General features: G+C 34.3%; 1 protein-coding gene across 2 annotated transcripts in view; it reads left to right on the top strand.

Annotated features, from left to right (window-relative positions):
- Positions 1 to 15,192, top strand: part of LOC124364766 (tubulin monoglycylase TTLL3-like) — a 38,043-nt gene that overhangs the window by 10,861 nt on the left and 11,990 nt on the right. The window contains exons 5-10 of one of the 2 annotated variants that reach the window (XM_046820492.1): positions 2,582 to 2,749; positions 6,438 to 6,537; positions 9,082 to 9,260; positions 10,095 to 10,310; positions 11,982 to 12,173; positions 13,836 to 14,052. In XM_046820492.1, coding sequence (XP_046676448.1) covers positions 2,582 to 2,749; positions 6,438 to 6,537; positions 9,082 to 9,260; positions 10,095 to 10,310; positions 11,982 to 12,173; positions 13,836 to 14,052 — 1,072 coding nt within the window. The remainder of the gene's footprint in view (positions 1 to 2,581; positions 2,750 to 6,437; positions 6,538 to 9,081; positions 9,261 to 10,094; positions 10,311 to 11,981; positions 12,174 to 13,835; positions 14,053 to 15,192) is intronic. The other variant, XM_046820493.1, reaches the window with a different exon arrangement.

Raw genomic sequence — 15,192 nt, forward strand, 5'->3', positions numbered from 1 at the left:
AATTAAACAAGAAAACATTAAAAAAATTTAAAAAAATTGCAAAAAAAAATTTTTTTTTTTTTACTGGGCCAACCTCCTTAAGTCAAGATTTGACTATTTTTCGATTAGTTTCATTTTTTAGTCCCAGCTTGTGACGGCAAGTGTTCGAAAGTTGCTGTTCTACGAGTATGTTGCCTGGATCTTAAACAGTCTCTAGCTCTTGTTCATGCCATGTATGCATCTGCCCATTGTCAATGTACACATTTGTATCGACAGTACAGAGCAGTTTCCAAGACATACAAACCAGGCAGTGTCAGTATGCCCAGGTCCCGGAAGGCATTTTAACACAACTCTCAATTTTAATTTTGAAATATTTCGAATGAACTATTTTATAATCTAAGTAGTCTTTCAAAACCGGATATAATGCAAATACCACATAGAGTAATACCACAAGACAATTGTGGAAATATTAATCTGTAATCATTAGTACAACAAAAATTTTGGGCGCTAATCTTGTGCAAATAAATTAATATTGTGTAATATTTTAAATATGCACTTTCCTAGTTAAACCCTTTGTACTTATACTTATTTGGTATAATCAGTATTAAACGTAAATCAAAAAGAGAATTGAGCCTACGGTTTTGAGCCCTGAGAGGACTCCTTGATGCACTTCAGTTATATTTGAAAGTGTGCTCTGGGTCTGCACATAGTACAAATATATATTCTGTCACTAAAGTAAGACTGGAGCCACTGAAACGGCATCACATACACCCCAAAACAATGCAGCCTTGCAGCAATGATTTATGCAAAGGCTTTTGAGAGGCCCAAAAAGATGCTAAACGTCTGTATATGTGTTTCAAATCTCTCTGCAATCAAATTCACGAGTAACTGCATCAACAGCTAATCTCCCCGGTCCGAAGCCTGGAATCCTTGTTTGTCCAGAATCCTATACTTTCCCAAAAAAAGAGGAAGTCTATAAAAAACAGGTTTTTGAATATTTTAATAAAAAAAAGGTAGGATAGAAATCGGCCAATTGTAATCGGCTTTTGTTGGGTCATCTTTTCGAATATTGGCAACACTTTTGACGATTGGCAATTTTTAATGCAGATGGAAAAATGTTAGTTTCAAAAGATGATTTTAGTCAGTGGGATTGAATACAAGCCACATTGAAATACCATTGATGTTGTTGGATATTTTGGCCGATAAATTTTGAACAATATGTGCCACTTTGTGCACACTGGAGCCAGAGCCATAGATGACATTGATGAAGACAAGAGCGGGTTGTTGATTTGTGAAGGAAAACTATGGACTGACTTCAGACACAAAAGATTTATTAAATTGAGTAGCTATTTCTTGATGGTTTCATTTTATTTCCTTCAGTTTCTAGCTGAATTGTTTTAGTGAAGGTTTTATTTTTGTTACTATTTATTATATCCCATGCTGACTGAGAAATTTTCTAATTTTTCCAATTGTAGCTTAATTTTTATCTCAACATTTATTAAATATCAAATGCAAAGAAAAATGCAAACCGTTGGAATGAAACAATATTTTCACTGTATCTGGCTTGGTTACTTCTTTTAATAATTATTATAATTGCGTAAAACTATAAAATTTATATTATTGTGTCAAATAGGTAATGGGACAGACTGTGGCAGATACCTCAGGACATATTATATGTCGAGACTGTTTGGTATCATTCAGTATAGACCAAAAGTGAACAGTGTCAGATTTCAGATGCTACACTAAGCTGGAAGGTGAAATGGAGCTTAACTCAATATTCACATCGAGCCAACCCTTCTCACCACAGCTATGTTGATACATAAACATATAGCTTACTAGTTAAAAGCTCTGACCCTTTAATTCTATTACTGTATATAAACAAATTTGTAGAGTTGACTTTATACAAAAAGAACATAAAGTTAAGATTTTAATTATTGGACTTTAAATAAATACTTTTTGAATCTTATAATAAAAATGTGTTTCACGTACGTTGTACGTTCAGTGCAATTTTTTCTGAACGTACTGGATTCTGTTTGAATGTTCTGAGCTAAATAAAACCAGGGTCTGAAGACTGGATAAACTTATTTTTGTTTAATTTGTTTCAGTATCGAAATTGATCCAGACCTGAGATAATAGTCTTTATGTGATAGCTTCATAACAGAGTATTAAAATTTTGTAACTTTGCATATCATGGAAGTGTTGAAATTTAGGGGACCTTAAACTATAAGAATTTTCAACTTTTACAAACTTTGTATTTTTAACTCAATTTTTAACTTCAAGCTGCCATTCATTTTTATAGGGGTATTAGGTATTATAAGGGTACCACTCATCATTGGTATTAGGGCGAATCAACGGTACAGCCACAAACATAAGAAAAATATAGCGTTAGTATTCTTACATAAGGGTCATTACAAACACTGCAATCATACCATGCACCCTTCATTAGGATAACATTGAACCAATGTCTAAAACTGAAGTTTGTTCTAATGTACAGAAGTAAAGTAGCATGGCGATAAGCATTTTAAAAAGTCCAGTTTGCTTTTTACTGTTTCTCTGCAAATGTGTTAAATGGTTTTAGACAGACATGTTATATGTTTTCTAGAGGAATCATTCAAATGTTCATAAAAACTGCACTGCCCTGAGCAATACGAAGTCTAACGCCAAAACAAGTGTTTCTTCAAGTAACACCTCAAAAACTGTGGTGAAAGAGGACCATAACTCAATTGTAAAGAGGAGAGAATTTTTAGCTTCGGTCAATCAAGCAATTAGAGTAAGTAATAAAATATCACATTGAGAATTAAAAAAAAAAAAACAAAAAAAGCTTGCTTTTCCGTTATTGGATTGCAAAAGTATAAGCAAGTGTTTTTTACTAAAATCATTTATGGTAAAAAAATACACCAACTTTGCTTCCAGTTAGTGTAACTATAATATTTTGCAGTCATAAAATTTGCAACAACAGAAGTTTCTAAGATCTGTCTAAACAAATATCTGGTTCTGGGGGTATGGTGTTCTGTTATAATTCTCTGAAGCAGTAATAACTATATCAGCCATATTGGTAATGGTCTCAGTATTGTACGCTAGAGCATTTTATACTTAAATAGATTGCTTAACTCTTAGGAAAAAGTCCAAATAAGTCTGTCTTGTGGCCATATTACGTTGACAAATACCTGTAACTTAAGTATTGCTCTTTAACAAAGTGAGTTTGGGCTTTTAGTTAAGTAGAAGAATAACAGTTTTTAGGTTATTAAGACTATTGTTATTTCTAAAATTATGATTCTGTCCACCAAATGAATTTCGATTCATCAGCATCATTTTGGTGGTAGTCAACTAACTCCATAAATATCTGAGCTAAACATCACCACTTTCAAAGTGTACATTGTGGATTTGCATCAGTATTGCTTTAACAATGGCTATGTTGAAAATGTGAAGATCTTAACAGAAATATGGTTGAAGTTGTCATAGGTACTTCTTCTGTAGATGTAACAATTTTCCTATTGTTGATAATTTGACAAGGTTAGGTGTGCCAAATGGGTTCTGATATTATGTGGTAGGTTTCTATGAGTAGAGTTCAGTAGTGCTTGAACTGGTTGGTGAGGAGTTGGTCTATTTCATTGGCTATAGCATAAGGCAGGGTTTGAGAGCTTTTTTGAGATAGAGGTAGGAAAATACATTAATGCACAAATATGGCCAGCCATTGTTGTGGGAATCTCACAAAAGATGTGAACTACCAATTAATAACCTCCTCTATATTTCAAAATCCTAACCCAAAACTGTTTGTCACATTAATTCAGAGTTTTGAGGGTTGTGCCACTAGATATAGGCTTTGATATTGAGAATCAGCTGATCATTTGTTTGGGCTTAGCTTAACAGCTAGATACTCTATAGATGAGCCGCTTTGAAAGCGACCTGCGCAAAGATTTCTTGCGCGTAGGGGAAGGGAGGAACAGGAGCTTGACCATGCCAACCGCCACCTCCTCTTTCACTGCTTGATCTATTTCCTTTACAAGACACAAATGGGAACCGAGTGCTTTGCTTCACTGCGTTGGTGTTTTGGAACATGACACTATGTTTTGTTATTCTCGTTATGGAATAACAAATATTATTGTTTATGATAAGAATAGTACATTGCATCTATTTAATATGTTAGTATAATTAAGAAGTATTTTAACAAATGTTTATCGTTAACAGTTGTTATTACTGGGTTTGCAAAACAGCTGTTATGTAACACATACCCTACGAGTGATAAGTGGCAACTGAGGAGAGGTTGGTAAGCAATGTAGAGGTGAAAGTGAGTCCCCTAGTAGCTCATCTATAGATATGGTGTTTCTGCCTCTAAAGAATGATGTTACATGGTTTGTACTTCAAGGCTGAGCTGAAAGTGAAAAAGAGATACTCACTTATTTCTTGATTGTATAGTTAAGACTCCTCAGAATCCTCAGCAGCATTTGAAAATGTTGCGCTCCTTTCTATTTTTTTGCCTTTATCTCAATATTTATTCTTGGTAAATTTGCGCTAAGAGAGTTGAAATTATTGGATTTTTCTGTTTGTACTTTGATTTGGAAATGGTTACACTACATGTTGAACAGTGAATTAGATTTTCTCCCTTTGGTTTTCACCATCTCTGGTTTTGATGCTTGGCAGACTGAATAGCTTGTATAAGTCATCATCATAGTTACAGCAGTTTCCGTTCTGAATAGGCTGAGAAAAAATCACTTGGAAACTGAATGTCCTGACTCAGGACAGTGGAGAACAACCATTTACAAAGTACTTCCAGGAGTAATGGTAGGCCAGAGTACTTCACTGTTTTCCAGATGGTTTTGAACTCAGGAAGAGTCCAAATGTCACCATCTCAACAGTCTGGGTTCTCTCAGGAATGCCAGGTTGGGATTATGTCAAATTTGTTCACTATCTTTCTACAAGAATGTGAACTACGAGGGGATATAATATTTAGATGTTCGGCATCATACTGGTTCTCAATTATTGGAGACTGGTTCTTGTAGTACAAAGTCCACAGAATGCATAGTGGTCACATTAAGTGGTATGACGCTGTATGCGACATTATAGTGGCAATTGTTGGTCGGCCTTGGACTGCAGCAGGGAGCACTGCAGGATTACCATCATGATTCAGGGAAATGCTTTGCACATGTTATTGCATCAGATGCCATAAAGATTTCCCTTCAACAAACCCTTCAGGATTGTCATGTCATACTTTCTACGGAGGGTTGGTCAGAGGGAAAGAAACCTCTTCCACCAGCGGAGCTTGAATGATGTACAGACGGCTCTAAAACAAAAAGTGGCACAGGTGCTAGAATTGTGGGGGTGCAACCATGTAGAAGCTAGTGGTCCCTATGGGTCCTTATCCCATAGTCTTTCAGGCAGAAGTTACAGCCATTATGGAGTGTGCTCGTGAGAATCTTCGTCTGCGGTACAGGAATAAGATGATTAGATTTTCACAGATAGTACTGAGCTTACAGGCAGAAATGAAGGCGTTGGACTCTTGTATGTTCAACTCCAAACTTGTCTGGGATTGCTATCAAGTCGTTTTTCCCTTACTAGAATCAACAATGTGACTGTTGGATTCCTGGTCATAAGGGGATCTTGGGAACAAAAGACCTGATGTCCTGGCTAACTTGGGCTCAACATCCAATATGATGGGATCTCAACTGTTCTGTGGCATTTCTAGATGTGAATCCTTAGGGGCTGTCTCGGAATGGGTTCACACAACATAGAGAAGGTGGAGGCTGCATCTGGGTCTGAGAATGAGTAGAATGGTATTACAGTTGCCTTCCCCTAGGGTGTTCCCCTGTGACCTTCTCTCATTAAATAGATCGGTGTCTTCTCGGGTTATGGGTCTGATCACGGGACATGGTCACCTGAGGAAGCATCTTCACAGAGTCGGTATCCTTCGGGAGGATCCACTTTATAGAATGTGTGAACAAGTAGGAGGAAATTGCTGAACCCCTGCTCTTTGATTGTCCTACAATAGCAAGGGAGCGTTACACCATCTTTGGTAGTTTGGACAAGAGTGGTGAATTCCTCCAGGAGGACCTGATCAGTTGTTTTTGGCGGTTTGTATAAAAAGCCACCCTTTCAGAAACAGGGCACCAGGAACAATACAACAATTGGAGACCTTAATTTACTGCCCCTAGTTGAGCTGCGGGATTTTGAGATTGAACTCATCAATTGTAATGAACAAGAAGTCCAAAAATAAAATTAACCATGAAAATCAGTCAACCTCTCTGCCCACTGGTTAGCAACCGACATCAAATGAGATACAGGATAACAGACACCAGTAGGTCCCTCAACAAATACTGTCCTGGATCGTAAAGCATTTGCGAATCTCTGAGACCAACATTAAAGCTGACATTTTAGCTTCCATGGAGTACTTATTTTCTACGAAAATAACAATATACTAATTCAGTTCTTACTAACTCAAATTTGTTTATGAATTTTTTCAGTTACAGAAAGTATTTATGATAGGAAACCAGGGTAAGGTAGCAAAAACCTATATTCCTGTAAGTAATGCCTTGAAGTCTCGAGGGTGGATTGACAAATATGGTAAGTCATTTGAATTACTTTGTTGTTATTTTTCATATATTGTAATAAAGTTTAATTGACGAATATATAGTCAAAATACAATTAGTATTAACACTGTATTTATGGAAATTTCTAATGAAGTTCGTACATTAAGGATGAAGTGATAATGTACTTTTTCATTGTTCATAAATTGCATAAGATTTATTTGACGCAATATGATTGAAAAATAAAATGATCAAGTTTTTCTGGAGAAAACTTCAAATTTTTCATGAGATTTGCTCTTTATAAAATGGTAGTAATACTAATAACCAGTATATGGTGTAATATGATTAGTCATTTAGCAAAATGATCAGCTCTCATAATCTTTATGAACAATTAGGCCTTTCAACCTTCTCAATATTTGATATTTACTTTTTCAAAATTTAATATTCAACTGCTGCAGCTCTTTGGCAATGATCTGACTTCTGACACATATAATGAAATAAACCGAAACACTGGAGCATAGACCAACTAAATATATTTATATTGTAATCATCATGGCACTGAATTCCAACTTTAAATAAGACCTTTTGTGTGTTTTTGGTCCTGTTGTATTATCTCTAATACTTGCTAGCTCTCCACAGTTTAATTGTAATCAATGTAATGCTCATTATTAATATGATGAGACTGTGCTTGTTTTTGTTGTACATTGTAAGCAAGCCTTTTAGTGCCTAGCGATAACAGTCATTTTGGTAAAAGTCTGTTAAATTTAATTTATGTGATTATGTATTACCTTGTACACAAGTTTAGTCATCCTATCCACAATAGTTAGTATCTAGAATCCGTTTTTACTTGCCCATCTTTCACGCGAAGGATGAATGGATAGACAACCTGGCTTAACAAAGCCATGGTGATATTAATGTACTTAATGTAGTACATTAGACTGTACGTCAATACTGTACTTTTGAGACAGAACTGGCCTCGATAACTGGCAAGGAACAGTGAAAACAGCAGAGGGGATGCGTATTTCACTGCCGTGTATTGTAGTTTGGAAAAAGAAGCCACATCATTGCACATCCACATCCAACACCAAATGGAATGCTGAGATCCATTGGTTTGAACTTTCCAAACTTTACTTTACCAAGCACAAAACTGATAAAAATAAGGAAGAAGAAATTAGGGCAAACGTTTGAAATGCTGCTAAAGCTTAAAGACATCTTAGTTATTTGATCAATATATACGTCAAGCTCTCTTCCCCACCTATTGATATTGGTCCTGACTTGACCTTGAAAGTCTATGTTGAGATAAAAGGCATTCGATAGAGGCTGGGGAATAAGTACACCTTACTGTGAATGTGAGAGCTATAGATACTTTGGTTCTTAACTTTGCTGGCCGGGGTAAGAAGAAAACAATGAATTTATCAAGAATTTTTGACCACTACTGTCACCACCTGTTTCGGGATTGTCTGAAGTCCCCACTTTGATTTCACAAATAAGAGATTGTCGGAAAAGCAAAAGAATTGAATTGTTAATTCCCAAACTCGAAATCAATATCTCAGTGCTTGGCTCCCTAAGGACATCCACAATGCTAAATGGATCGACGACAATAGATTGTTCTCTCTTAAACACAGCATACATAATAAACATGTGATTACATCTGCCACCTCAACTCAAACAATGACGGACTCCGTTTATACTCTAAGAAGCTTGACCTGTACGCTTAGGCGCACATTAGGCATCAGAAACACATTAGGTATTCCTATATCTGCCAAAATGTTAACAGTGACATAGTATATATTTGTACAATCATTGACAATACCATAATATTGGCAAAAATCTGGTGGCACACAGATAAAATTATTTCAATAACAACAAAGTAATTATTTAAATTACTGTATAGTAATTGAATTTCAGCTTTAATCATTTATTGGATATGTATTTATTTTATCTCAATTTATTTGTATATTTTATTATTACTTATTACTTTATTTTTACAAAGTAGACTCGTTTGTTTTAATTAATTAAAAATTTTCTATTCAGAATATTGTAATTTTTATTAAATAAGTACCACACAGAGTCCTATACAAAATTAGGAGTTTGTTGATAAATTTTAGAAATTTAATTTAAAGACAAAGTAAATTAAATTTGTGCTTCACTTCTTTTAATTTGCTCCTATTCAATAAACTTAACTTTTGTAAATATTTTGCTTTTGAATGTTGCCTCACTATTTAGTCAATTTTAAAGATAAGTTGCAAAAGCATAGTATCAATAGTAGTGCAATATTAGCAATAACATAGATAAAATACTTGTATTTAACACCAAGTATACAAGTGATAGGTTGCGTTTTTATATTTATATCTGAAGAAATGTATAATCCCATGTGAGGAGGATACATTTAAAAGTCACTCTGTAAAATTCTGTGTTTCAAACTAACGGTATTAATGAGCTAGCTCTTCTTTTCCTCTTTGGTAAATTTTATTTGGTTTGATTTTTATCTGCCAGCTATTATTAATTATCTTACCATTGTCTTGAAAATACCAATTTCTTTGTTGTTATAATTCTAGATTGACTGAAACCATTGTTCTAGCTACTGAAGTATCATTAGAAGAAGAAAAGTTCTACTCAAAAATGTCAGAGCTTACTACACGCCGTCTACAGGAATGTGATATTAATTTTGTCTGGGTCGTTAACAGTATTGATTTTGGAACTTTGAAGGAAAATACAATTGTTAGTAGATTCCCAAAAAATACTCATTTTACAACAAAGGTACGTGCTAGGTTATTTTATTTTTATGGTAAATCATAGAGTTCAGCACTTTGTTATTCTATACTATTTAAGTTCATACTATCAGTTTGGAGGAGGTCTCTAACCCATAAAGGTTGTGAATTTTGAGTTTAGCTCCAGTTTACCTTCCTCTTAAGTGCAGTATCTGAAATCAGATGTCGCAGACAATTGTGCACCTGATGAGACAATGAGAATGCCTCTTCACCTAGATTGCATTACATTCTGTACTCTAGGTGTCTCTGATTTCGAAATGATGCCAAGGGTTTGATTTGAACTTCTTCGTTACTGACTATTCTTAGATCCCTTCAGACAAATATGACTCCAGATTGCAGGAGTCAAGTCTGTGACAGTATCAGATTTCAGATGCTGCACGTAAGAGGAAGATAAACTTGAGCTAAACTCAACATTCACAACCTTTCTGGGTTAGGATTGAATCGACCCTTCCCACCAGAAAGCTTAATATAAATTAAGAGAAAATGAGCATGACTTCTAAATATAGGTCATTGTTGATAAATATTAAAATAAGAACTCCATAATATAATATTCGTGGACTATACTCTCATCAGGTCTGTTATTACTAATGGCGAAATATCAAATTTATCTTTGTTTACTTTAATTGTGTTTATCACCATTAATCCATTAAGGTTAGTCTTGTTTATTTCTTCTCATTTCATATCAACAGTATGAGAAATATCAGAGAAGAATTGACTCATCAATTTATGCACAAAAACAGTAAATTCTTGAGCTGCACGCTGCAAATCATACAGACAAAAGATTGTATAAATACATGCCTAATCTTTAGAATATGCTTTACAGGTAGGTTTGTGTGGATTCCTGGAACAATTCTATTGGTTTTACGAGCAAGATGTGTCAAGAACCTTATCACCCAGAACGTTAAAAATAACAACTGCTGAAGATATTGACTATTTTTATAGAGAGTTTGGTTTGTCAGCCTGTGTTTCTTTATTAAAGATAGTTGTTGAACAGGCTGATACTAGAGCTAAAGCTGACCGGTTCTTCAAATTCGGAGAGGTAACAAAGTTTCTTTTCCTTCTTAAATCATTATTGCTTTACTGTATGAGTCCAATTCTCATTTCCATGACAGAAGTAATTAATCAATTTTCTTTTAATATGCTTATAACAGCAAGCTCAATTTCAACTTAGATAATATTCCCTAGTTACACTAAATAAAACTTATACGATAACTAAAAATCTATCACAGACCTGTTGCATTGTGAATATTTTATAAATACTCCTAACATCCTGATCTCCAGGAGGGTTCACTTCTGGCTGGTTTATATCTTCCAGTTGAACCCACACCGGGTACAGCGAAAACGGCTTCTTCTGAGGGGGGAATGACTTGAGATTAGTGCCCTAAATTCTTCCTTATGGATCTTGACCGGAGGCAGCCCCTACCCCTAACCTTAACCATCCAGAATATCCTGTCATTCCGGAAACATCACAAAAGTCTTTATATGACTAGGTGTAATTTCTAAGCTTCTTATCCTAAGAGAACAAGAAAATAAACACACACACACAGGCACACACACTGGTGAAACGCTTTATTTACTCATTTATAACAACAACTTATGCTAAAGTTTTTACTTTTCAGATTTCTCTTTAATCAATTTGATAATACAACATTAATTGAATTACTATTTGACCTTTTTTGCATTAAATTAAAGGAAATCATTCTATCAAATTTGTTTAGCTGGAATTAAAGTCATTAATATTTCCAAATTCTAATGCTGTATTTTTTTAAATTTTTATCAGTGCTCTGAAAAAAGGCAGACATACGTTTTCCAATTCCAATTGTAGTTCATTTATATAGGAACATGAAAGTTAATCGTGTCACATATTGTACATTTTTGGAAACACTGTATTAAAATTTACAACAGCTAAACATTTTTTAATCCTATAATGAAATATTTGTGATAACTGCAGCAAAGTAAAGGTTTATCAGTGGTTATAGCTCTCTTAACACCCAATGAGATTTTGGCTAATCTTTACTTTTATGGAATGCCAAAAGTACTTTTACTTGCATGAGTTATAGTTTCAGGAAGTGACTTGTTTTCATTAATTTATAATTTTTAATTACATATAATTTAAGAAAAATAAATGTTTTTAATTTATTTTAAAGAAATTAGATTTTTATAAATAAAAATTGCCATTTCTTCCTGTGACCTTTTATGGCTGTACCAACCATATCCTTAACTTCAACCAGTTTTTTTGGACCTAATTATGATATTCCCCAAAACTTCGCTTTAAATTCTTTGCACTCTTCATGGAATAATAAAAAAGTCCTTTTTGTTTTCCTGACTTAAGAAACAGCATCAAAGATCTGTGAGCAAATTTTTTTTAAATAAAAAAACTATTCCAACCAATGGCTTGTTAAGGAGTTCATCAAAGTAATAGCAAATCAATAGACTGCCAGACAGATAATGTGGTAGGCCTTGTGGTGAGGTTGACATTAATAATTGTTGATCTGTTGGGCTACTCCAATCTTTCAAATCACACATGATCACATTTTCCCACGTGTTCAACAGCTGGAAATGAATTTTCTCTCCAGTTGCAAAAGGAACACTTGTTTGACAACTTTGCTGGGCCTCCCAATCATATTAATGTAACATCCAAACCCTCAATATACATCTTCAGAAAATTCTACGCTTTAATTGTTGTTTCAAATATATAATTTTCTTTAAGGTTCCAACAAATATAGTTGATTTTGCGAATGATCAGTGTATAGAATATATACATTATCGGCAACACAATGATATTGACCGACTGAAGGATTCTCCACCGACACCAAAAGAGTGGACAGATTTCCTAAAGTGGTTTTACAAAATTGTCCATGAAAGTGGAAGTTTCAAAACAACATCTTCTCAAAAGGTCCAGGTAAGATGTGGGTAACATGTGCAACATAGCAATACATTTGTGTTACTGTAAATCACTTGTTTGATATAGAAATAAGATCAGTAATTTATTTTGTATTAATAAAACCAAATTCAAATTTCATATAAATACATTTATTGTTTATGACAACTACAAGTTGTATGACAGTGTCAAAATCTTACAATTGTTATAACAGAGTTTAAAGTTAAAAACATGGGTCTTAAATTTATTTCATGATAAAATAAATCAGCTGAAACAAAGGAATCCCATCAAGACAATCAGTTTACAGTATAAATATAATACATCTTTTGATAAAAACTCTCCCACTGAGAAAAAGCACCCCGCCACCAAGAGCTCAGTTCAAATTTCAGTTTGAATTCCAACTTGTAGTAGATGAAATTTAGGTAATCAGGAAGCCTTTAATAACACCTTGCGCTGACACTATAAGAGACAGACCTGCAGCCAAAGCCGAGTGGTGCGGTGTCTATCGGAGGTTCACATGTAATCGGATGTTGTGCCCGTGTACCGCGGATTCATCAATTACTGATACAATTAAATTTTGACTGATATGATTAAATTTTGCAAACAACAATTTCAAAAATGTATAGTCATGGTAGTGTTAAAAAATGTAATTCTTTGAATGTATTTTTACAAGAGCCTTGTTTACCTAGGCCCGCAAGAACACAAAGAGCTCTTTTTTGTTATACAAAAACTCTATTAATCTGTGTTAGGGAAGCCGCACCCCAGACCAATAAACTGTATCTTATGCTTACAAGAGAGCAGTAAATAAATAATGTTAAGAATAAACTTAATGCAATACTTGGGAAGTTGGCACATCAGGAATAGAGATGAAGAGACAGACTGGTACACCTGGTTTACATGAGTACGCCAACTTCTGTTGTACAACACTGTATTCAATGGTACGTGAATTTCATTTAACACACCTAGAAAATTCCATACAAACAGTTTTTGTTAGGTTCAAATGTAAATTTAGATAATTAAAAAACTGTTATATCTGCATTAAAACAGCATGATGATCTGCAATTCTTCAGCAGTGGCGCTGGTATAGCTGACAGCAATACCGTCAGCGTACATAACCAATGGTTGTGTGGGACTACCACCAGCAAATTATGTACATATAATTTGCAGAGTATTGGTCCCAGAATTGATCCCTGTGGGACACCATAATTTAGTAAGACCCTAGATAAACGGGTGCCTTCGACCTGAGACACTGCTCTCTTTGATAGATAGGAGCTCAACCACTGTAATGCCATGTGACCCAGTCCAAGGTATCTCAGAAAATCCAGAAGATGTGGGTGACTAACGCAATTGAATGCTTTCATCAGATATTATGATTATTATGAGCAATTTCTAAACTGGAGAACTCAGCATCATAAAACTTGGTCTAGAAATATTTTGATGGTGATGTGATTCTTCAAGAATTTACAAATAAAGAACAATATCTCTCATCTATTCTCCATAGTTAGTTAACTAATACTGGTTTACTAGTTTTAGATGTCACTGGAACATAAATAACATTACTGTGTTTGTTGTATCTTAATGTAACAGGCTTCTTCTATAAGACATGATGTGACTAAATATTAAACTATCAAAATTGATTTTAAAACTTTGAAGTTGACTGAAACTGATGTTATATTTGTAAAGGCACTGAGCACAAAGTGCCAGATAACACTAAGTGATGTCCAGCCATACTGGCCCCTACTGGAAGTGGAGGGCTGTAAGAACCTGTGGTTGGTGAAGCCAGCGGCACAGGTCTGTGGAAAAGGCATAAAAGTGATGAGAACTCTGGAGGACATTGTCAATCATGTGGATGCCGTCTCGGATGGCAAGATGGGGCGATACGTCGTCCAAAAGTATATTGGTCAGTGGAAAAACATTTAATTCCATCATAGAATATTTTTTGTGCTATCTTTAAATATATATATATATATATATATATATATATATATATATATATATATATATATGTCTTGTCTTGTGTGTGTGTATGTCACTGCACTCCTCCTAAACGAATGGACCCAATTTTGATGAAATTTTGTGTGTGTGTGTTGAAGGGGATTCAAGAATGGTTTAAATTTACAACTCAGTCCAATTTAAATTGTTTATTTAATTAATGTTTTATTTATAAATTTGTGTTGATTTTGCAGTGTTTTACCTTCGATCCGACAGACTGCACTATGACATGTAATACAAAGTGAACTGATACTTAACAGCTGTTAATACTTTCAGCTGAAGTTCATCAAAGAGGCAGAAACATTTGTTTACATTTAAAATTTAGAAAATTATTATTGTAAAGTACTTGATCAGTAGTATAATGCATATTGCATAGAAGAAGTTATTGCCTAATTTTAAATTTAGATTGCACCAATGATCAATAAACTGTCTAATGCAATGAAAATACTATTAAACGCTGTTATAAAAACCACCTCGTTGTACAAAGCCGTGAAAGTTTGCACATGAGGTAAATGAAAAGAGCAGAAAGAAAACGCTTTATGGTCGAAATTGGTTTGGCAAACTCAACAATAATACTGGAAATATCTTAGACAGAAAATTAATTTTAACCTACTGAATTTGATTCTTTATAACTTAATTAGTTTACCGAGATTCATCCATATAAATTAATTATACTGAATAATTTATCAACATCTAGCAAAAACCATGAAAGATAGAGGCAGGAAATATGGTACATACCTTCATAATGCGCCCAAGAGGCTCACGAAGGAATGACTATCAATTATCTCAGAAATGTTTAGAATGTGATAGAAAAAGAATGCGTGAATATAGTGTACTATTTTTGAACAGGAAATTGTGTGCGAAGCGGCGGGTAACTGCTATTTCATAGTAAATTTATGAACAGTAAGGACGCAATTATTCGAAGTTGATGGGGGCCATTAAAAGGTTGCTCGGTTATTATTGATATCTAAAACTGAGCACCGGCTTCATATACATACATACATACATAGAGCGTCAGTGTTCACATTTTATAGCCTTAAAATTGAAT

The sequence above is a fragment of the Homalodisca vitripennis genome, chromosome 6, assembly GCF_021130785.1.
Source record: "Homalodisca vitripennis isolate AUS2020 chromosome 6, UT_GWSS_2.1, whole genome shotgun sequence".
Classification (NCBI taxonomy): domain Eukaryota; kingdom Metazoa; phylum Arthropoda; class Insecta; order Hemiptera; family Cicadellidae; genus Homalodisca; species Homalodisca vitripennis.